Source organism: Artemia franciscana, chromosome 10 (assembly GCF_032884065.1).
Source record: "Artemia franciscana chromosome 10, ASM3288406v1, whole genome shotgun sequence".
NCBI classification, from domain to species: domain Eukaryota; kingdom Metazoa; phylum Arthropoda; class Branchiopoda; order Anostraca; family Artemiidae; genus Artemia; species Artemia franciscana.
In genome coordinates, this window is record NC_088872.1 from 2,101,451 (window position 1) to 2,126,238 (window position 24,788).

The 24,788-nt window shown below is 35.9% G+C and overlaps 1 protein-coding gene and 1 pseudogene across 1 annotated transcript; both read left to right on the forward strand.

The window, feature by feature from the left end:
- The first annotated feature begins 2,216 nt into the window (after positions 1–2,216).
- On the forward strand, positions 2,217–3,854 carry LOC136032350 (uncharacterized). Its single transcript, XM_065712673.1, has 2 exons — positions 2,217–2,752; positions 3,026–3,854. Exons 1-2 carry the CDS (start codon positions 2,217–2,219, stop codon positions 3,852–3,854), a joined length of 1,365 nt encoding a protein of 454 aa, XP_065568745.1.
- A 1,015-nt stretch (positions 3,855–4,869) lies between these two features.
- The window catches only part of LOC136032351 (kelch-like protein 3), a 28,197-nt pseudogene continuing 8,278 nt past the window's right edge, over positions 4,870–24,788 (forward strand).

The following is a 24,788-nucleotide window of genomic DNA, read 5'->3' on the forward strand; positions in this document are numbered from 1 at the left end:
GAAAAATACAATACGTTCTGTGACAGGAAGTGGGGGTCATATAAATTTTGGAGGAAGCTGATTTGATTGAAAATTGAAAGTTCTAGATCTATTTTAAGAGTCAAAAGTGATCAATTGGCCACTAGCACCCCAACCCCCTCTCTCCTCTCTTTTCTCATATTATTTCAGATCAAAATTTTTATATAGCGATTCCGTTCAAAATAGTCCAAATATCAAATAACTATTGTTTCGGGTTTGAAACTCCCGCCGCCTCCAGCCCTCGGGGAAAGGGCAATAAATTATGCTAGTTACCCATCGTTAACATATAAAGTGTTAATGGAAGGCGTGGTCATATAAACTTTGGAGGTGGCTCATTTGATTAGAAATTTAAATTTCCTCTGCCCTTTTTAAGAGTCAACAGTAATCATATTGTAACCAGACACCCCTCCCCCCTTGATACACTTGTTTCCCCAAATGTATCCGATTAAAATTTTCTATTATTTCAAAATATTCTCAAACTCAAAAGGGCCAGAAATTGGAACTTTTTTGAACTAATATAGAATAAATGAAACCCAAAACGAACAGAAATAAAATGAAAAATCAAATGAACCAAACATACAACACATACTAATATAAATAAATCTTAAATTGAACATACAAATCAAGCTTAAAACGAACAAAAATCAATACAACTAAGAGTTTGGCTACAGTCCCATTCTCTAATTGTAAAAGCATAATTTGTATCATTTGCGCTTTACTGAAAACAAATTATGTTACAAATATTTTCTTTTGCACATAATTAAACATTGAAAAAAAAAGTGAAAATTACTATGAAGTCAAATCTTGAACTGATGAGTTTTTAGCAATTAATATGATTATTCACGAAAATTCAATGTAATTTTATTAGTTGTTTCCAAGACTCTAATAGTTTTCACTAAAGTACCAATGACGCAGTAGGTTTTAGACTTTTACAGTGTGGGACTTGAGCAGCAGCTAAACTCTTGTTTCTTGTGATTTTGTTCGTTTTAAGCTTTATTTACATATTTCATTCAACTTTTACTCGTTTTATTAATTCATTTATTCATTTGTATGGTGGCTGCTGTATGTTTATTTGCCATGATTGTTTATTTAATTATGTTGCGAGAGCAACACTTTGGTTTTGTCCCGTTTTTTTTTTGTTTTTTTTTTCCTGTGCCGCTGATCTCAGCTTATTCCTGGAAAATGGTAAGGGTCTAACCTGTGCAGTTTTTACGGAAAGTGTGGACCTCAGGCCGGATTGATCAATATGACATTACATTTTGGAAAGCTCCATGGAACTCTTGCCAGGGGCCAAATAGGATGGTTTTTGCTTGTCCTCGAGGCAGAGCCTATGGTGTGCGAAGTGAAGTGGATTTGTATAGCCTATGTCAGAAAGGAGTATCTGAAGCTGTGCGGCCAAGCTTTCGTTTCATCAAATCACGTTTCTGCTTTCGAGTGGAAAGCTCCGTCCTAGCAGGCAAGCAGGCAGGCACCAATTTCAAATTGAAGATTGACTAAAATCTATAAGTGTTAAATATATGTGACAGTTCCCCGGCCCCACAGCCGATATATCTTCTTTGAGTGATAAATAGAAAAATTTACAGAAACAAAAAAGTGCGATTTTCCCACTGATCCGAAAGTGCTGCCATCTATTGTTTCTACCCATTTCTGTTCGTGATTTCAGCTGACTATACCATTCTTTTTGTTCCTACTTGGGATAGCAATAGAGAAATGGTATCAGATATGCCTCTTAAACTTTAAAAGTTCTCTCATTGCTAATGAAATTAGAGCTTATCCTTTGCTCCTTCTTAAGTGGTAGTGTTACAAAGTTCCACCAAAGCCGGTTCCAAGTCTGGTTGCGAAAGGAAGAGGGTTGGGCAAAAGGCTTGCTACCTGTCCCTGTAAAAAAGAAACCAGCAACTGAATCGTCGACTTTAGCCTCAGATATGACTACTACTTCCCTAACAACCTCAGCATGCCCCCGGACCCGATTTTTGACCGCAAAGCAACAACTGAAGCTCGGATTTTGGAATGTGAGAATAATGAGCCAGATCTCAAAAACGGAACAGATACTGAAAGAAGTGATACAGTACAATATAGACATAACAGGCATTAGTGAAACTAGATGGCTTGGTAGCGGGATGTAACCCCTACAAGATGGCCACGTCCTCGCATACAGCGGACATGAAAACAGACGCCAAGCAGGTGTGGGTGTACTGATGTCACCCGCAGCTAGGCGAGCTATGCTAAAATGGACACCTGTAAACGAAAGAATTATTTACGCACGATTTTGGTCAGCTCATGGAAAACTCTCAATCGTTGCCTGCTATGCACCAACTAACGAAGCGGATGAAATAGAGAAAGACAACTTTTATGAAACACTACAAAGTATTGTTGCAGAAATTCCTAGACACGATATCATATGTGTCGTAGGTGATCTCAATGTGAAAGTAGGATATTTTCGCAATTACTGTCCTGAAATCACGGGAAAACATGAAATAGGTGATATGAACGAAAACAGAGCGCTACTTGTCGACTTCGCCCTGAACAACGACCTTGTCATAAGAGGTACTTTGTTTCAACACAAGACCATTCACAAATATACATGGACTTCACCAGATGGCCGCATGTGCAATCAAATTGATCACCTCATCTTTTCACGCAAATGGCGGAAGAGTCTAATCGACGTGAGAGGCTACAGAGGCACTGATATACAATCAGACCATAACCTCATGGTTGCTAAGATCCATCTAAAGTTAAAAGTGACACAGAAAAAAATAAACTGACAACACACAAACCCTTCAACGTTGAAAAACTGAACGACAGGGAAACAGCACGAATGTTCCAATTAGAACTTTCAAATAAATTTGAAGCCTGGCAATCAGAATTAGAACCAAGGGCAGATGTCGGACGCATATGGGAGAAACTTAAAACCACGTACAGAGAAGTTGCAGAGGAGAAATTAGGCTATAAGAAGAAAAAAAGAAAGATGGATTTTCGAACGAACCTTGAAACTAATTGATTCAAGAAAATCAGCCAAACTCTCCATTCTGTTGGCCTCGGACGCGTCTGAATCAATTGTTCTGCAAGTCTCATATGGAGAAATAGACAAACAAGTAAAGAAAAGTGTCCGGACCGACAAGAGGCAATTTTTTGAACAGAAAGCAGCTTTGGCGGAAGAAACAGCAAAGAAGGAAGATTTGAAAACAGTCTATAGATTAACCAATGAGATGATTGGATTCAAACCTAACAGGACTAATCTAGTAAAGGATGAGAATGGAGCCTTTTTGTCAGACCCTTTGATGATTGACGAAAGGTTGGCAAGTCACATCGAGAACCTACTAAATAGACCGAGAATAAATGACCAAGATATAATTCCTGACACTCCATTTATGATTCTTAATGTAAATGAAGAACCACCGTCTCCAAAAGAAATCATAGCCACTGTCAGAAAGCTAAGGAACGGAAGAATGCTAGGAGTAGATGGCATTACATCTGAGTTGCTGAAATCTTCAGTCTACGACTGCATGACAGTTTGGGTTGAGTTTCTAACTCAGATATGGATTGATCAGAAAGTGCCCAGTGATTGGACCAAAGGAACCATTATTAGGCTCTTCAAAGGCGATGCGCTTGTTTGTGGCAACTGGAGAGGTATTAACATAATGTCGATACCTAGTAAACTTTTGTCAATTATTATACAACAACGCCTACAGCAGAAACTGGACAAATATCTTTGTGATGAACAACACGGCTTCCAACCTGGAAGATCATGTGCAGACTTAATTTTCACGCTGAGAATGCTGGTTGACGACTCAAAGGAATGGAAAAAAAGCTATATCTTCTTTTCATTGACCTAGAAAAGGTCTTTGACTAGGTTGACCGAGAAATCTTATGGAAAATCCTCAAATACTATGGAATACCCCCCAAGATAGTAAAACTGATTATTGCCCTGTACAAAGAAAGAAAATGCTGTGTTCGAACAGAAAACGGAGTTACAAGCCATTTCAAAATCATGACTGGTGACAAGCAAGGATGTGTATTATCACCACTTTTATTTACAATAGTCATGGACTACGTACTCATACAGTCTACGGGCTATGGAGTAAACGTCAACAACAAACAACTCGCAGATCTTGACTTTGCAGATGATATAGTACTACTAGAAGACACCAAAGATCGACTACATCTGCTATTTGATGAAATTTCAGAAAAAGCCCGAGAGGTTGGATTGTCAATCAACGTCGATAAATCAAAAGTATGTCCACATCTGGCTCCCCCTAACTCTTCAATGCTCCGATAAATCTGTTGAACAGGTTCAGAAATTTAAATACTTAGGAAGCTGGATAAAAAATACTAGCGATGGAACAATTGAAATCAAGAGAAGGATTGGACAAGTATCAGGCGCCTTCAACAGACTAACACCAATTTGGAGAAGCAACAAATACTCACTTCGTTTAAAATTGCGCCTGTTCAACAGCAATGTGTTGTCTATATTGATGTACGCCAGTAAATGTTGGAAACTCAACCAACAACTTGAGAAACGTATCCTTGGATTCGAAAACATTTGCCTTCGAAGGATCCTCAAAATCAGTTGGCATCAGAAAATTACCAATAAGGAAATCCGGCTGAAAACAAACCAGCCCATAGTGACCGAAGTTTTGAAGAAACGAAGATGAACATATTTGGGTCATGTTCTATGCATACCCGAAGACAGACTGCCCTCAAGAGTGTATCAATGGCAGCCTGAAGGAAGACAAAGACGAGGCCGACCAAAACACACACTGCGGAGGCAGTATGATCGGGACCTGAAAAAGGCAAAAATTTCCCTCACTCCGCAATGGGAAGATATCACTGCAGCCGCAAAGCTTTGTGATGAATGGAGAGACTTTGTCGACGCCCTATGCGGCACCGATGGCTCAGGAGGATCTAAGGTCTAAGGTAAGGTTAGAAAGTTGGCCTCTGGGAAAAAAGTCAACTTTAGAACTAAGACAGACAGAATTTTTTTTTTTCAACAGCAATGGATAGACCTTGATGAGCTGATCAAAGTATATGTCATCCATTTTTTGGTACAAAAATTCCTTCATGACATACATCAGTTTGAAAGTTTCAAAGGGTTGACAACTTCAGTGGTAAGGTACACGCTTAAACCAAAAATAGGCCGATACCAATTGTGATATATGTAGGGGACTTTCAAGCAACAGTCGACTATTAGCCTATAATCATCTTTGGCAATGAGGGGTTTTCAAATTTTTCTGATTGTTGTACCTATTGTCTGTTTCTGGTGTAATTGATGGTAAGAACAACTTGGTTCCCGATTGTAAGACATTTAGGGGAGTTGTAAGTAATAATCAGCTGTAACGCTACAATGATCTTCAGCGACGAGGGGTTTGCAAGTTTTGCTAGTTGGTGTACCAATTATTTGTTTCCGGTAAACTTGATGTATATCACGGGAGAGGGACTTGTAAGTAAGAATCGGTTGCTAAAGCAGGCTCACGATGGGCTACAAATTTGTGGAAATTGGTACACATCTATGTTCTTTTGATCCTGAAAAGTTACAGATAGCTTTATAATACCAAGATTATATAAGATAATGTTCCAAGTTTCCATCCGTCACGATGTCTACGATTGAAAAGGATAAAGTTCAACTGGCTGCAAACTCATTTTATTCTTTAATTACTTTTGTTCACTGATAACACTCAAGTGGAGGTCTCAACCGAAGTAGCGGCATGTATATCTATGTATATATATAAAAAAAAGCTGTTTGTGTGTGTGTGTGTGTGTGTCGAGTGACGTCATTTTTGTTTGTCAACTAACGTCATGTTTGTCGACAGACGTCATTTTAAGGATTGAGCTGTATGCGTCATGAAGTTGCTTTTCGACTGACGTCATGTTTGTCAACTGATGAAATTACATACCGGGCCGGGACACCCCATACCAATCCTAGGCTCTGAATCAAGTCGCAAGTTTAAACTAATAAAACTGATCCTCAAAGTAGAAAATTCAAAAGTCCTGAAACCCGACCAATTCACAGAAGAATTCTAAGACATATTCCACGGTATCGTACAACTCAAAGGAGAATGCCACATCACGCTTAAAAGAGGAGCTGATTTCAAAGCTGTACCAGCTAGACCCATCCCCATTTTCAAAAAAAAACCAAGACCCATCCCCATTTTTTTAAAAAGATATCAATAGGAAGGAAGAGCTTGGAGTAATCGAAAAGGTACTCCAGCCCATAGATTGGGTAAACGTCATGGTTGTAATTAAAAAGCCTGGAAAAAGCCTCCCAGTGTGCATCGACCCACATGACCTAAACAAGGCTATCAAAAGGCCACGCCACCTCATACCAACATTCGATGAAGCAATACTTAGACTTGCTGAGGCAGAGTTTTCAAAAAACTAGACGCTTGTCATGGTTATTGGTCTTTGGTCCTAAGCGAAGAATCATCTCAGCTGGCAACCTTCAACACACAATACGGCCGTTTTAAGTTCAAAAGAATGCGTTTGAAGGCATCCAAGGCATATCTATAATTATTGATGGCATTATCATCTAAGGAAAAACCATTTAGAAACATGACGCGAATGTTTGGAGTGCTCTCATAAGAGCCCGTGAAAAAGGAGTCAAACTAAACCTTTAAAAAATGCGTATTCAAGTGCAATAGCATACCGTATTTCAGGCACGTCATATTAGAAAACGGAATAAACCTAGACCCAGAAAAGGCCTGAGCGCTGCGTGATATAAGAACCCCTTCTACAAAAGACGAACTATTAATAAATCAGACACTATTAGGAATGATGAACTATCTTGCAAGGCATATCCACAGTCTATCATCACTAAATCAGCTACTCCGTGACCTACCAAAACAGTGACAATTTAAGTAGAAACAGTCGCTTTTTTTAAGTCGATAAATTTGGGGGGAAATGCCAATGCACATCACATAATATCCTGTCTTAAGAAAAAAATTTGCACGCTACGGAACCCCTTGTACTGTAATAATCGACAAAACCCACCATTTCACATCCACACTATTCCGGAAGTTCATTGATAATTGGGAAACCTCTTAAACCACATCGTCCCCGAGCTAGTCAAATGGACTAGCAAAAAAAGTGCAAACAGTCAAAGATATTCTTAACGGATACAGTTGGACATGATTTCAACTTAGCGCTGCTGGAGTACAGGAACACCCCGGTTGACGATCTAGCATACCAATCACAACTCTTGATGGGCAAAACCTGAGGTTAGTCGTTTCCTGCACTAAACAGCTTCCCACACCAAAAACCGTTTGCCATAAAAGATTTCGACGGAATCGGATAAAAAAAACAGTCACGCCAAAGCAAATACCACGACAGACAGTCAAAGGAACTAAAACCTTTGCGAATCAGTCAACCAGTTCGAGCTCAAATTTTTGTGAAACTTTGGCAAGCCGGATAGATGAAAACCCAAGATCGTACATAATTGGAACAACCGAAGTTGGAACTTACCAACGCAACAGGTGACCCCCCAAATAAGTTAAAATTTAACCAACGATAAAAACGTTTAACCAACATCCTCAATCACCAGACCTCGCTGACCATGAGGAGGACAGCCCCGAAGCCGAAACTTCACCAGCACCTATACGTCCATCATTAATAACCCCCTTCCCACCTGTAACACCGATAGAGACCCTTCCCCAACCCATTTACCTTGAGTGTAGCTCAGCGCTCCGCACACTCCTTTCAGCACCAAGAACCATACGCTCAACCTAAGAAGAACACCAAATCTCCCCATACGTTACCCGTAGTGGCCAGCCTGTGAAGCCAATACAGAGATTTCACATGTAAGGAATTCTGTGAACTATGTGTATTAAGTTACAAATAAGTTGTGAATAAGTGGTGAACTTATAAGTGTAGTGCCATATTGAAAAACCTTTATTTAGTTAGTTTAATATAAAAATTGGAACTAATATGGAAGAACCTTTGTTTAGTTAGTTTAATGTATGTGGTCAAATTTTATGGAAGTTTTGTACCAGTTATCTAGTTTGGAAAAGAGGAAGGATATAAGATTCTAACTCAGTTTTCTATTCTAGGTGACCTGGGTTTCTGGTGCTAATTCAAATAAAAGACCATAATTTTTACTTTTATTAATAATTATCAGCATTTGCTGATAAATTGTCTAGGCAGTCACTTATTTATCTGCTATACAGACTAGACATAGGCGTCCCACCATGCGTCCAGAAGACTTCAAAGACATCTCGATTCATGCAGTCCACTTCCACAATTGCAATCACTCCTAACAAGTTTTTTTTTTAATTCCATCACCTTTTTGCTTTCCATATAAGAGGGTGACTCTTGAATATCTGTTGTCATTGTTGGGTTTTTTATTTTCTTATTTTCGTTGTTTTATACTTTGTTGTTTGTTATCAAGGTATTTGTGTCTTTCTTTAGTGTATTAATAACACTGATTAAGCTTGTTTGTTTTTTCTATTTAGTCAATCTTTTTGATTTTCGTGCAAGATCTTCATTTTTTCGCCATTGTTTCAACTTTTCATTTCCTGTGTTTCGATATTGGTTGTTTTATTATCAAGGGTACCTACAACCCCAATGGCAAATGTATTTTCACTTAATAATTATGGGTCTACTTGAATTCAGTGCTACACTAAGTAGTTTGATCAAAAAATGGCAGTTGAGAGATAAATTAATGTCTAGAAAAAGGATGTCTTTTTAATTTAGGATTTATAAATGCCTTCTTCTGAGGAGTAGGATCTACAAAAATAAATGTAGAGATTATATTTAAAAATATATTTGTTCATTTATGTATAAGTTATGTTTTTGGAGGAGATTGTACAGAAAATTTAGTTAACTTTTGTAGATGGTTTTCGTTGAAATAGGAAATTTTTGATTTTTGCTTGTTTTATATCTAGTGGGACTCTTATTGAAACGGATTTAAATGGCCATATTTCTTGAAAAGGGGCGATTATATCCTATCGGGAATTATTGTTTTATCCCCATATCCTTTCACTCTATTCGGTCAACTCTACTTCGCCTAGCTTTTCTCTCATACCTATCTAGTACTCGTTGGCATTGCAAAAAAAAATTAAAAGAAACATTGAATCAATAAACTTTATTAGAAACAAAAGACAATTTTATAAATTACACGGTCTTTTCTTCTTCCACTCTCAACTAAAATTTTCTGATCTGGTACAGAGAATACTTCCTAGTTATCTTTGTTCCTTGGATTCGTTGCAGCTGCAAACATTTTGTAGCCTTAAAGAAAATTAAAGATTTATAGCCCTATAATATCTATACTTAACGGACATTTAAGAAATAATCGTAAAAACTCGAGGGTCATGCTTCGGCTAAAAAATTAATGCTCACTTGAAAGCAAACCCTATTCTGCAGTTTTTGATAAAAGATAAAATATGGAAATAATAAACGAAGCAAAACATACAACCAAGTATATGACACCTAATTTATGAAATGATCTATCTAATTATAATAATAGAGGCCAGAAATAATTTAGGAACCCTCTAGGAGGCTTAAAAGCTGGTTTCATAAAATGAAAGATATGTTTTCAATTACAATTTACTCATTTGATTTGTTAGATGAAAACTAACTTTATGAGTTTCAAATATGATTTAGATCATATCTAATATGATGTTCTGTCTGTAGTGACTTGTCAAAATTCCAAAAGAAGATTTCTTAAAAAAAAAAACCTAAAACAGTTACTTTGCAAAAATTCTTATTACCTTTATTATTACATCGATATCTTGACTAAAATGAGAAGCAAGAAGGGTTTTATTTTCTGAGATTATATACCCTTCTGCTCTCCACATGGCACTTGAGATATTTTTTCTTGAAAGAATTCAAACCTAAGGATGTTGATCACGCATGAAAAACGGCACTTAAAGTGAAAAAACACTAAGCTAAGCATTAATATAATGGATATTAAATGAAGGTTTTCTTTCTGAAAGTAAGGAACATAATTAAAACTTGAAATAAACAGAAATTATTGTTTATGAAGGGGTTATTCCCCTCCTCAATACCTTGCTCTTTACGCTAAAGCTTTTAAGTGCTTTAAAAAAACTTCCTTTTCTAATTAAGCGATCCGTGTTTCAGTAACTGTTCTTAAAAATTTGTGACAAACAGTCAAACTAGCGTACATAGCAACGTATTGAGGGGGGGCAGCCCCCTCATATACAAAAGAAATTCTGTTCATTTGTTTCAATGATCTTTACGTATAGTTAAAAAATCGTATTTTTTAATTCTGTCAAATCGCCCTAGTTAGAAATTCCTACAAAATTTTCCCCCAGAAATTTCACTCTCCATGAAAAACTTTACCACAGAAACTTACCGCAATCACAAAATCTCCCGCTCCAAAATTGTCTATGCTTCCCAAAAACAAATGATATACGTATATTTTACAAATTTCATAGCTTAAAGGTGTCTGAAAGGCCTTAAATATAATACGTAGTAAAGATACAGATTGTATATTCTTCCCTGCAAAGATATTTAGGGATATGCAACCGTTTTTTACGCGTTTCCTTAAGTGATCATAACGATAAAACATATTTGTTTTAGAATGTCAAGATGGAGTTCATTCCATCAAAATCTTAAGATTTAGTCATTTTTACATTTTTAAATAACAAATTGGTAATTTTTTGCGTTTTTTACTCCAACAAAACAATAATTGTAACGGATATTAAGTGAAGAAGTTTTTTTTGGAAAGTAAGAAGCAAAGTTAAAACTCAAAACAAACAGAAATTGCTTATGAATGAGGCGCTTCCCTCCTCAATGCCTTGCTCTTTACGTTAAAGCTTTAAGGACTTTACGAAATGCTTCCTTTTCTATTCAAACGACCAATGTTTATGTAGCTGTTCTTAAAAAATTGGGACAAACAGTCAAAGTTCAGCGTAAATAACAGTATTGAGAAGGGGGGTATTCCCTTCATATACAAAGTAAATTCTGTTCATTTGAGTTTTAATGATCTTTACTTTCAGTTAAAAAATCTTTTTTTTATTCTGATCATTTTTTAAATAACGCCCGTAGATTTGGTTCATGGTTCTTAAATATTCCCTTCTCGCAGGAAACTCATACGTAGAAATTTCTACCAAGTATACCAATTCCCGTAAAACCCCCTCCAGACAGTAAGAAACTCGCCCCCGTAAATTTTCTTGCGGTCGATTCAGCTTGAAAAATTCTCCTTAGCATGCTGTCATTTGAAAAACACTAATTTCCAATCATTTCTTCAATCGCTTTGGAAATCCTCTCTTTCCGTAAAATGGTATTTCTGGAAATCCAAACTGAAAATAGCCTCAAGATAATTTTTCCTGAACCATCTTCAGCAAAGATTTGACTTGGGAAAGAGAGTATGACATTTAAAAACAATTTCGAACAGTAATTCTGTCAGATCGCCCCATGTAGAATTTTCCATGGAAAAACCCCTCTTCCAGAAATTTCCCTCTCCATTAAAAATTCCACCAACGAAACCCACCCTAGGCACAAAATTCCCCCCTCTCAAAAAGTGTCAGTATACTTTCCTATAACAAATACTATGCGTACAGACTGAACAAATTTCATAGCTTACCTGCGTCTCCCCGTGGCTTGCGGGGGTTATTTTTACTCCCCACAGTAATTATATGGGCTCTCTCAAAATTTTGATCAGATAACTTTATAAAACAAGGGACTAGAAAAATGTTTTACTATTTCAAATCGTATTTTGTTGATAAGCAATCGGTTTGTTAGAAAAGGCCTTGCATATACTGCACATTTACGATATAAATTTTTTATTCTTCCCAACAAAGATGGTTAAAGATATGCAACCGTTTTTTAGCTGTTTCTTCGAGTGACCATAATGGTAATGTTTGTTTTAGGATGTCAAGATAGAGCTCATTCCAGCAAAAACTTATGATTTAGTCATTTTTAGATAACAAAACTTCATATCAAATTTGTTATTTTTTGCACTTTTTACTCCCAGAAAAAAAAATTGGATTAAAATTTCAAACAAATAGGTCCAAACTGTTATCGAGGGTATTTTGAGATATACAATCAGTTTAAAACTATCTAAAGCTTATATAGAGCATTTAAGTTTCAGGAAACATTTGTGGTTCAGTTGAATATTCATCTCCAAATTTTATGTAATCCATTATCAAGAAAGAGTGACTCAGCCCAATAGCAATATAAATTTAAAAACGAAATTTATTCGTCAAAAGCTACGGGCTTGAGGAAATTCACCTGATTTTTGACAAAGAAGGAAACACCTTTGAAATGTCAAGCACTTTAATATTTAGCATATTAGAGAGACCAGATGTAGAAGTTTCAAACTTCTATTTCAATGTAAAATATAGTATTTTATACTTTTTGCTAGAAGAGATACTGGCTTATGTATTTTTTTCCCCAGGCATAATCGTACCAAACCCAGCCTAGAAGATCAGAAGAGCGCTGACATGATCGGGAATCACAATATGTGTTATATTTGAGAGTAACCAAAAATATTGTAGCACGGCTAGCTCCTGTTATACGCCTCTTTTTATCCATATAATAACAGATCAAAATTTGGCGATATTAGTTGGATTCAAATAGTAGAAAAATTCGATAACTTAATCTTTGGAGATGATTTGATCCCTTATAGTCCCGGGAGAGGGAACTTCAAGTTATGCAGTTTCCTCATCATTCACATATAGTATTTCTTATCGCAGAATATACAACATTTTATTATGAGAAGGATTTTTGTGGGAAGGGTGTCTTTGGGCGGTATGAAGACTTTCCGTGGGAATAAGAACCATGGTAAGCAGATTCAGGGGAAATATCTATGGCAAATTTTACACAGAAAGTGAGAAAGGATTTCTTGTCAAACTTTGAAAGTCAATTTATAATACAAATTTTTTAATTTGACCAATAAAGCCAATTTAAATATGAATGTACTGCCTTTCTCAGCCGTCACTCTTTAACGCTAGGAACGACGTATAAACGGATGATAGATGGAATTATCTATCAACAAAACAAAGAATGGACTATACGTTTTTTTGGAACACGTATTTCGGAACATTTACTTTGGCAGCCAACATCATTTTTTTTTATTTTTTTTTTATAGAGAGAGAGAAAGAAAGATGGTTTTATTAATATAATTGAAGAAAACAAGCAAATGGCCCGAAGCAAAGCAATTACCTTATGAACAATATGTTAGTTAAATTGAGAACGTATAGCATCGGCTATTTCAATTGAATGCTACAAGTTTTTTGTTAGATCTAAGTTTTATTTAAATACTGGGCACATACAAAATATATTCTCTTTTTAATTCCCACTGTGTCGAAAATTCAAACTCAAAAATATGGACATAATTTCTTTGTTTCAACCCATGATTTGTAATCTGACTTTGTTACTGAATATTGAAAAGTATTTATATTTAAAAAACCACTTATAGATGGCAGCTTCTACAAAGAATGAAACCAGCTTATTTCATTGAACGAATTTACCGTTGTTAAGATGAAAAATATCTTAATTTTGTGCATATAGTTACCTAATATGATTGTCCCGTTTGAAGGTTCATCTTTAACCTAATGATTCGAAACTAGAATAGAGATTTACACATAATACAAAGACAAAAAATAACACCACAGCTTCTTTAACTTATCTTAGGCTGCAGCTAAGCAAAAGACATCATTAAAAATATGCAACTTATAAAATTTCAGAGAATAGTTTGACACTACAATCCTTCAAAACCTTCAGTCATCATTATGCATTATGTCTTCATTCATCCGTTCTGTCCAGTAATCTTTTAGGATCTTTTTGAATCCCAATTTCCTGAAAATATTGTCATTAATTAATTAATTGCTTAGTAGTAAAAAAAACTTTCCCAGAATCAAATTTTCTGGCGACTGGGCATCCACAAACCTTGATTAGCGGTTTAATATTTTCTGATTCTATATTTGGGCTAACATTTAGTATTTTCTCCGCTTCTTACATTAAAACCATTTGAATAATAAAGTTCATTTGAGCCCAAGTGAAAAGACTTTTTCAAGATAAAATTATTATAATGAAAGCAGAGTGAAAAAAATCACATGAACAGATCCAATTGCTCCTTAGCCCATGCAAAAAATATATAACTATCTCAAATAAATTAACCACTGAAGTTTTCATATAGTTGTACTTAGGCAAAGACAGAACTTAAAAGGAAACCCAAACCCTCTCCCCCAAAATATACATTTTATTTTGCAAAAAGTTTCTTAAGTAACCCATAGACAACAAAGACTAAACAGTAAAATTATAATCTAAGTGTTCTCTTTATTGTTTTTTTTTTCGACTAAGATGTATTTTGGCTTAAGGGTATATAAACAGAAATTATCATAAACCAGACTATCGTTTCTATTCATTTTAAAATAAAATACAAATAATTTGAAATTTAGGGAAGTATAATTTAGGAGAAGCAGTAAGGACTGTCGCATTCTGAGATGATATAATGTCAGAGTAGAATTAAACACTAACGAATTAACAAAATAAAATGTTTTTTCTTATAGTTATTTTTTATTATCTTTCTACCGAAGTTCCTTTATCAAAATGTTTTAATACTGTTTCATATATTTCCCTAATATTATACTGATCTGTGTGAGGAGAGAGGGGGGGCAAAAGTACACTGTTGTGCCATTGACAGAGAAAGGTAGCGTAACTCAATAACCGTTTTCTAGCCGCTTATCTTTGCTGTAAAATTGGGTTTAATCAACAAATCTTTGTTTCACGTTTTCCTACGAAAAAAATGTATAACATTATAAGAGTGTGGTTGACTCAACCTGAACCAAAGCAATATATCTGATTTAATCTTTAAGTACAAAGGACATCAAACTTAAAGTTTTTTTCTTCCCCGGTTCCATCTTAGGTCTAATCCGCCAGTTTCCTTGGCAGTTCCTTTGGTCTCTTCTAATTGTTATTTACGGTTTTATTTGAGTTGTTATGACATTATCAAGGTTTGATCCCTGCTTAAAGCTTCCCCATTCATAGTGTTTGAAATTAAATTAATTTTTTTCAAATGAAAGCATGAACTAGTCAAAAAAAAAGCATGAAATTTTAAGTGGATAGAATTTTCCATGGGGGTTATTAAGGGGGGGGGGGGTAGTTTACATTAGGGAACTTTTCAAGGACAAGATTCCCATGAAAAAAATGAATTTTTCATGAAGGGAAAATTAGATTTACCAGAATTACTTAAAAAATAATCAGAAACTTAATAAAAGTTTTTTGACTGAAAGTAAGGAGCATCCCTAAACTAAAAACAGTGGGAAATTATTCCATATATGAGGGAGTTCGACTATTTGTTCCAAGTTTTAAGAGCGACTCCTGAAGCTCAAAGGGTATCTAATTAGAATAAAAAGCTCTTTCAAAAGGACTAAAAGCACTAGCATAAATAGCAAGGTATCTAGGAGCAAGATAAAGAACAAAGTATGACCCCCTCCTTATATGCGGAATAATTCCTGTTCATTTTTTCTTTTAATGCTGCTCCTAATTTTCAAATTGTTTTTTATTTACACAAAAAGGAATGGACAGTTCATAGACTAAAAATAGGCACCAACTACAGATTGAATATTTGAATATGGCTATGTATTGTACTTTTTAAACGACTAACTTTCAGAAATATGGTCAATTATGTGAACAATTTAGAGAGCCTTAGCTGGAATATTCATTTTCTCTTACAGCTAGGATTGAAGCTGTATGAGTTCCGTACCTATTTCGTATATTTTGCTCAGAAAATTCATATTTATAAAAAGTATCAAAGCTAACATTAAATCTGTTTTGGGGAGAGGGGGACTTCGAAAATTTAATTGCTGTAAATGTTAAATAACATTACATATACCTTAAAATACATTTAGGCTTTAAAAACATTGTTCTACGTCATCAAGTCACTTACTCTGACCTACTACACCAAACGATTACATTGTTGTTTTTGGGTCTTTGATAGACGATAACAACAGAAGAAAAAGACGGCTCTTATTGAATCGCTATATAATCAATAGAAAAATTCGTGAATCTAAAAGAAAGACGTTTTTTCTTGGCTCGTAGATGCTTTTGTCAACATTCATTAAATCTACTCGAATCGGGTTCATTTTCTTGTTTTATTCACTATGTTTTAGGGCACAGATAAAGGAATAGTACTACAAGTACCTCTTGATGTCAAAATTCCTTTATTTTTAAAGAAATTGAGCTTATCAACGGCCCCTTTCATAACAGTAATATTATAAAGTTGGTATACGTTTCTTAAAGTCAAATTTTATTGAACATAACATATACACGTTTTTTAAACGTTAGTAAATAACTCTTAACATGGTAATATTAATTAAATCCTATTCGAAATAATCATTAAGTTAACACGCGCTTTTAAAAACATCAGGGGATCTTTTGTTTCATTGTATTAGTTAATTACCAAGAAAAGCTCCTTAGAATAAAAAAGCCCTTAAAATAAAATTCTGACACTTTAAAAAAAAGAACAAAGACTATATTAAGCCTGAAAACAAACAAAATAAGCTGTGCATGGTTATTTCCCTTCGAATTGCTCTTAGATAGATAACAAGACATGAACTAGCTAAGCTGGGAATGTGAAGGAATTTCTATAGTTGGGACTTAAGAAAAAAGTTATCCACTGGTTTCTCTGACATCTCTTGTCTCCTAATTTTTAGCTAAAGCACCCTTTTAGGAGTGGTACCATGCAGTAGATTTATATTTATGCAGTGTCAGTGCTACAAAACGAGGACGTGGCCAATCTGATGGCAACGTTCACCTCTAACTTCTCAGCAGAAAGCTAGGCAGTTATTTTCATTAATTGGTTTAAAAGTTAGAATCAGATTCTGATTTGAATTTGCCTCTGAATTTGCCTCTGAAAAAAACTCCTTGACTTTGTCTCTTCGTGTGTGCAACCGAATTCTTCTAGTATTTTTTTTTTAACAGCTTGTGTAGGCTCGGGTTTCAAGTGTTTTATGAATTTCTATTTTTGTTTCGGAAAGTGTCTGTATTTCATGATAAAAAATACTGACGGTACATACCCGTTAAAATTTCATGTCGCAATTATAAAACAAAAATTCATTTATTAAGGCAAATGGTGATTTTTAATCTGAAGCAAAACTACACATGATGACCATTTAACAGAGAGTTAGGTATAATGTCAATCAAAATTAAATGGTCATAGAATACGAAACAATAAGTGTCATATAATTCGAAACACTAGAACAGTATTAGTATTAAACACAAACTAATCAGTTTTTAGCCCTAAAAATAAAAAGTAAAATGCGAATAATATTGAAAAATACTAGCAGTCTCCATTGCATCAAACAGTTCGTGGCAACAAGCTGTAAGTGCCGGGTGACCTGGCTCAAGAGTAATCGAAACCCTAAAACACAAAGACTTAATAATAGTGCAGACTACAAAGAATCAAACAATCGAGTTGATTTCAAAAATATAAAGCTCATTAAGCTTAATGGTACCCATTAAAAGTTACGAGCCAGTGAAAATATGACCTATGTCTAAAAGAGGGAAAGCAACCAAAACAGGTGATCTAAATGGAAATCACACCATCATATTCAGCACATCAAATAACCCTATTTTCAAGTTTCAAGGTCCAATATACCAAGTTGCGGAAGTTAAAATTTTTACCACAAACAAAATCACGTATGTGTTTCTTGTGTTTGTTGTTGTTTTTTTTTTTTTTTTTTTTTCAGGAGTGACCAAATCGGACACGGTGATCGTATAAGATTGGGAGACGGCTTACATACATTCGATGCAAAAAGAAAGAACTAAATTGTTTGTTTGCACAATATACTTTACTTCTCTGCAAAGCGGTTTTAAGTTATAAATAAACATGGACTTACTCTTGTACAAAGTAGAGTACTTTAGAAACTCAATTTGAATGGCCATTTTTTCAGCACATCAACATTTTGACTCTTGACTAGCTAAATTTTGCTTCAAATTTGACATCTCTCAATCCAAAACAGATTCTTTTTCTCTAACAGCCACATTTTCATGAAAAATGAAAAGGATGAGTTTCCTTATAATTTTTTGATACGATAAAATAATATTATTGAGTATTAAGCCTGTGATTTCGTAGTTTCCTCCTATAGAAATTATCAATTTTACTTTTGAATTATTCTATGATAATTGAAACAAGCAAGCATGGCAACATAAAAAATGGCACCGAGAATAGTGTAAGAAGGTGTGCTAAATTAATCGAGTTCTAAAGTGTCTGGTAATGGTCTGTCTTTCTCGTTGAAATAATAAATTTGGAATAAATCAATGTATTATGCTCTTGTGTCAGTTGCGGTTTTGGCCTAGTTGTCCCTTGAACCCTTCTTGAAATAATATTATTGAATTATAATCAAGTAGTTGTGGACATCTAGCCATGGCTAATTGAACAAAAAACTAAGACAAATAGTCCGATAGAGTGAGGGGCAAATCTTACATGAGCCCTTACTAGGATTGTATAAAAATGATGTCAGTGCATTTGTTTTAGCTAGAAAATGGGCTAAAATGGTCTTGTGGGTGCAAACAATTTTTGCACAGAGCAGAATAGACCCTTCCTTGGCCCTTTAGCGCCACTCGACCAACCTCGTCGGTTGCAGCTTGACCAAGGGGTTATCCGACTGCTCCGAGTGTGGTATTTTTATTGTGATTGAGAAAGTCTTGTGGGTGCAAACAATTTTTGCTCAGACCAGAAAAAACCCTTCCTTGGCCTATTAGCGCCACTTGACCAAGCTCGTTGAAGACAGCTTGACCAAGGAGTTATCCGACTGCTCCGAGTTTGGTATTTTTATTGTGCTTGAGAAATTCCTGTGGGTGCAAACAATTTTTGCTCAGAGCAGATAATACCCTTCCTTGGCCCTTTAGCGCCACTCGACCAAATTCGTCGAAGGAAGCTCGACCAAGGGGCTATCCGACTGTTCTGAGTGTTGTATTTTTATTGTGTTTGAGAGTCTTGTAGGTGCAAACAATTTTTGCTCAGAGCAGAAGACCCTTCCTTGCCCCATTAGCGCCACTCGACCATCCTCGTCGAAGACAACTCGACCAATAGGTTATCCAACTGCTCCGATTGTGGTATTTTTATTGTGTTTGAAAAAGTATTTTGGGTGCAAACAATTTTTGCTCAGAGCAGAAAAGACCCTTTTTTGGCCCATTAGCGCCACTGGACCAACCTCGTCGAAGGCAGCTCGACCAAGGAGTTATCCAACTGCTCCGAGTGTGGTATTTTTATTGTGTTTGAGAAAGTCTTGTGGGTGCAAATAATTTTTGCTCAGAGCAGAAAAGACCCTTCCTTGGCCCATTAACGCCACTTGACCAACTTCGTCGAACGCAGCTCGAACAAGGGGTTATCCGACTGCTCCGAATGTGGTATTTTTATTGTATTTGAGAAAGTATTGTGGGTGCAAACAATTTTTGCTCAGAGCAGAAAAGACCCTCCCAATGGTCCCAAGGGTGGTATCATCAGCAAAAGCAACAAGAAAATCTTCGTTAGAAGTAGTATTGGAACACGACCGAGCATCAGGATGACACAGCTTGCAGCACGCAAGAGGCCTGGTGTTTTTTTTTTTTTACCGCCGAAATCAGATCATTAATATAAATCAGAAATAAAACGGGACCAAGAACATATCCATGAGGGCACCATAATATATTTAAGGAGGGCTCAGGAAAAGTGGATCAATTGAAATAAGCCTACCAGAAAGCTATGAATCAAACCAAGAAAAAGCGTTTGATCTTATACCAATATGCGATAGTTTACAAAGAAGAATCTGACGAGTCGAGGAATCCAAAAATAAAGCTGCCGGGATATGACCAGAATCTCAGAGGAGGAGTAGGTTTAAGAACTGAATTAATTAAATACCATGTCTTCCTAACATCCTTCCCACATTCAGAAAATTTCCTATGATAATACGGGGACACAGAGAATGTCCCCGCCTTTGCCTTCTGACACAGAGAATTAAATATACTCCTATAGACCTTGAATCGTTCGAGATGAGCTACAGATGCTGACGCCTTGTAAAGCTTCCACTAATAATTTTCCCTTTTCCATCTTTTATGGAGACCTGAAGTCATCCATGGATTCAGTGGTACTATCCTTTTCGAAGTATGGGGTGCTGGACCCTGATTGCAAATTTTCAGGATTCCTTCTTTTAATGAATCATAAAAGAAATCAAAAGAGCGGTTAAAATCTGAACCAGAATCCTAACTATCTCATGGTAAATCAGCCAGACGCGAATTAAGTAGACTTAGCTCAGTATCACCATAACGGAAAAATGGGAGATTAGATGGTGATACTATACGCTGCGCTTGATCAGCACTATTATATCTGGAAATAGCGGGAAAATGATTAGAAATATCACTAACCAGCACCAAATTATCTAAGACATCTAGTGACGAAAAAATATTATCAATAAAAGACGCTTGCGTGTCAGTAACTCGGGTTGGTGTACAAACTGAAGGTAAAGTATCCGAAGAGAGCATTATTGACAAAAAATCAATAGCTGAAGCAGAATTTTGATCCAGCAGATTGAGATTAAAATCACCCATAAGGATTAGTTCATAAGGATGTTTTTGGACTGAGTCCAAAACTTCTTCAAGAATATTTATAAACGAAGGAATAGACCCGCTGGGGGACCTATAAACCAAACCCACAGCCAAATACTTTCGTATAGATTTAATCTCAATAAAAAGGGATTCAAAGATTCCTTCCTCATTTCTACTCAAATTACTTGTTTCTGATTCAGCCTCTCCATCCTATATCTTGGAATATCTAGAAGGGTATTATTTTTTGAATCCAGGAAAGTTTACATAATCCTATAACATCAGGAGTTCCAACACCAAAGACCTGTTTCAAGTCCCTGCATGTTAAGATGAAACACAGAGAAAGTATCATATCGTTTGGAGGAGGCAGAACCATTTAATTGTGAAACATACTTACTCTTATAAGCCGAATTAGAATCATTATACTTCTGATTGCTACTTCTAAATGAATTATTAATTATATTTTCAACATCGAAAGGATTATTTTGTAATTCAAGTAAACGTTCCCCCAAAGAGTTGATACCAACCAGGCCACCAACAAAAATTGTCGATTTACTCATGGTGGATGGCAGTTCCGCTCCACGACCAAACCCACCAGACCACAGGTATAAGAAAAAACTATAAAAAAAAAGTGGAAAATAATATAATCAAGGTAAGAATAAATAAGAAAAATATAATCAAGGTAAGGGAAAAAGCAGGGAAAGGGGTGAAAAAAGAAACAAGGAAAAACTAAGAAATAAACAAATAATCAGCACTGGTAATGGTAATATAAGCCATTCTTTCATAATAATAATATCACCCAAACACATCAGACCGCATAGGACCCACTATAATAATTTATTCAACTTAAATGCATACCAAACACTCATACTATCTAATAAACCAGTTATACATATAAACACAGCACTATCAAACAAACTGATCTATTATCATATAAGCATAATTAATTTTTGAGATCGTATACACATTTTGGCAATTTCACCGTCATGTTTCTTTTCAAGATTAATAATTAAAATGAATGCTTCACAGATTGTTAGTTTTTCATTTGAACCATCTTGCCGTTTGATGACAGCCAAGAGTCAATTCCGAAATCGTGCAATTTAAATTTCACATTAAGCAATTTCTTACTAACGTCACGAATATACTTAAGTGTGTCGTCTGTCAAAAGTATTTTCTCAAATCCTCCAATTTTTTTCGTTTTTCAGTTTCTTAGCGTTCGTCAGAATCTCGTTCCAGATTAACTTTGACGGCAATTCAAATTCCAAAAAATTCACATTTTCCTTGAAATCCACCAACTTAGCTGGGCTCGGGGCTGGTAGATCAAGGCCCTCAGTAACAACTTTGGACAGTAGCTCATGTGCTTTTACTTCATCTTGAACTTTCACATTCCACATCACTAATGTTTATCGTGTTTTTTTACTTTCTAATTTCATCAGAGTAAGTGACATATTGTTCATATGGGAATTAAGCGCTACATTTTCCTCCACCACCACCACAGAAATTTGGTTTTTGACGCTTGTGATCTCTATTTCAACATATGGAAAATCAAAGCTGCATGGTGGGGGGGGGGGTAAAGAATAGTATAATAGGAAGCCACGGTTATGACAGTGTTTAAGCATGGCTGTGAAGCGAGGGCGGTTTGAAAAGTTGAGAAACACGTTTTGGATGTTTTCCAAAAGAACTGTTAAGGGTCGTTTTAGGTACTCATGTGACCGACTGCACATCAAACCGAAAGAACAACTGCACATACAATGAAAGAAATGTTAAGATGACTATGGCACTTTTAACGGATACAGGATGGTAAATTACGAAAAATCGTGCCTTATAGCTTTAGTTTTGGAAATTAAAACTTTATGGTTGACGCTATGTCTGTGCGTAGTCTTGGCCCCTAATGGATTGATGCAGTAAACAGTTGTTAGTCAAAACAGTATTTATTTCCAATACATCTTTGTATTGAACACCCTGTGTATACCCTGTGGTATACCATTAATATCTGGGGTATATCCATTGTATACCCTGAGGTATACAAAAATGACTTGCAGTGTGTTTTCATCCTTGACATTATCATGTTTTAAGATAAGTTTGGCAACTATTAATTATTTCATTGAACATTTTAAGGTTGGAGGATTCGATGGAACGTCTGGTTTAAATACTGCTGAAAAATACGATCCAGTTGATGGTGAATGGAGGATGATAGCTAATATGTTTACTAGACGGAGCAGTGTGGGAGTAGCCGTACTTCATGGGATTCTGTGCGCAGTGAGTCATATCTTCATATATAAAGGGTTTTCATAAAAAGGAGGTATTTTTAAAGGTCTGGGTAATCTTTGTACTCATATTCAGATACGTATTCAGGATTTCATTTCAGGGAGCGAATAAAGAGAGAGGGCAAAAACAAGCAATTTACCCGGAAAAAATAATGTAAACTGGCTCCTCCCTTTACTTGTGCGCTCGTGTTGTATCTCGGGTATATTGCAACTCGGGTCTAGTTCGGTAAGGTCTGATCTTAACGGTTGCCAAGAATTTTCCCACCAATTAGCCATTCAAATTATCAAAATAGTTAGTAGTAGTGCAAGTTAGTCGAATTGTCCTTCTCTATCCGATAGTTCTCCAAACCATCCCGTGTCCTGGGTCCCTCAAGGTCTTATCCTGCTGATATCTATTTGATATGGTTGTTTTAAACATCACAAAAATCAACTTTAAAATGTTTATTTATCTTTTTCCATGAGGCTAAATCTGAAAAAAATGACACATGCATTGATCCTAAGCTGAGTCAATAAACGGGAAATCGTCTAAACGCCACGAATAAAACAAATAAAAGTATATTCTTGCGGTATTGTTGAATATGGACAATCTTAAATATATTAAGAACTCGACCTCCCTCCTCTTCATTATCCCCACTGAAATTTTTTTTACGTTTTTCAACAAATAATGTATATTTGGAAGTTGTTTTTATTTTTTCACATTTTATTCTACGTGACAATCTTGCCAAAAAAATAACATCCATGGCAAAAGAGCTATGGGTAGAAGCTATTAAAATGACTCAAGGGAGCAGTTTATATAAAGGCTGCAGTGTACATATATAATAAAGGAAATACCATCCGAGTATTTAAACTACCCAGTAACATAAGCTTGAACTTGTAGGTATTTAACCAAAGAAGCCAACAATTCTCGACAATTTCTCTAACATCACCATTAACGCCGTCAGCACGAAGCTGCTTGAGGCCTACGAGCTACGCACGGTCCTCATCTTCCCAATCTACTCAAATTTTGTTACTCACCCCTCTCAGAAAGTCTTAAGCCTTAAGAAAGATTAGAAGTTTCGGCGTTTTCTATACCGTTATTTATTCTAAAAAATTACTTGTTAAATTCCTGCCTTTGGGGTGCTAAGAAATTAATAAAACTTCTTGAGTTGACCAGAATACTTCAAAACACAAACATTGTGAATTTTACCCCAGCTATTTTTTTCTACTTAATGAGTAAATGTTCGTCTACCTCTCTGAAAATTGAATACAAACGCAGGTAAGCCTCCCTCTTTACACCCTCTCAAGAAATGTCCATTTCCCTTAAATCTTTCCTTGCGAGCTCAGGGTGTTTTTTTTTAGAATTGAAAAAAAGTTTGGAAGAATGGGAAGATAAGTCTGCAAACCAAGATTAGAATATTGAAAGGTACAGTGATGACAGTGGTCAAATATGGCTCTAAAGCATGGTTGCCCGAAAGGCGGATGAAAATTTACTGGATGTTTTACAGAGACATTGCCTACGGATTGTTTTGGGTACCTGGGTTACTAATCATGTTTGAAACAGTAGGCTCTACGAAAAGTGTGGTTCAATCCCACTTTCTAGGGCTATAATGAAAGAATAGTTGAGAGGGTTAGGGCACGTTCTGCGGGTGAAGGATGACAGATTGTCAAAGATTTTCCTTTTTGGATAATCGTCTTGGGTTAAACGGAAATCAGGTCGTCCTCGTCTTGGGTGGGAGGATGTCATTAAGAAATATTTAAAGAAAATTGAAACTTCTTGGAAGGGTGTAAAGAAAAAGGCTTTGAATAGATTGGGATGGAAGATGAGTGAGCGCAGCTGTGCTGGCCTCAGGTGTCTTGGTAAGGCTGTCAGTTGTTAGCAGTAGTAGTTTCCTCGCGACATTCTCTCACCCTATTCGGGGACTACCTTCTTTTCGTTTGGTTCCAGGTTGTTGGCGTTTAACGTTAAGACGTGAAAATTTTAAGCGTTAAACGTGAGAACGTTTAAGGATAAGGAGTTCCAGTGTCAAATTTAGCTCCAAAGAA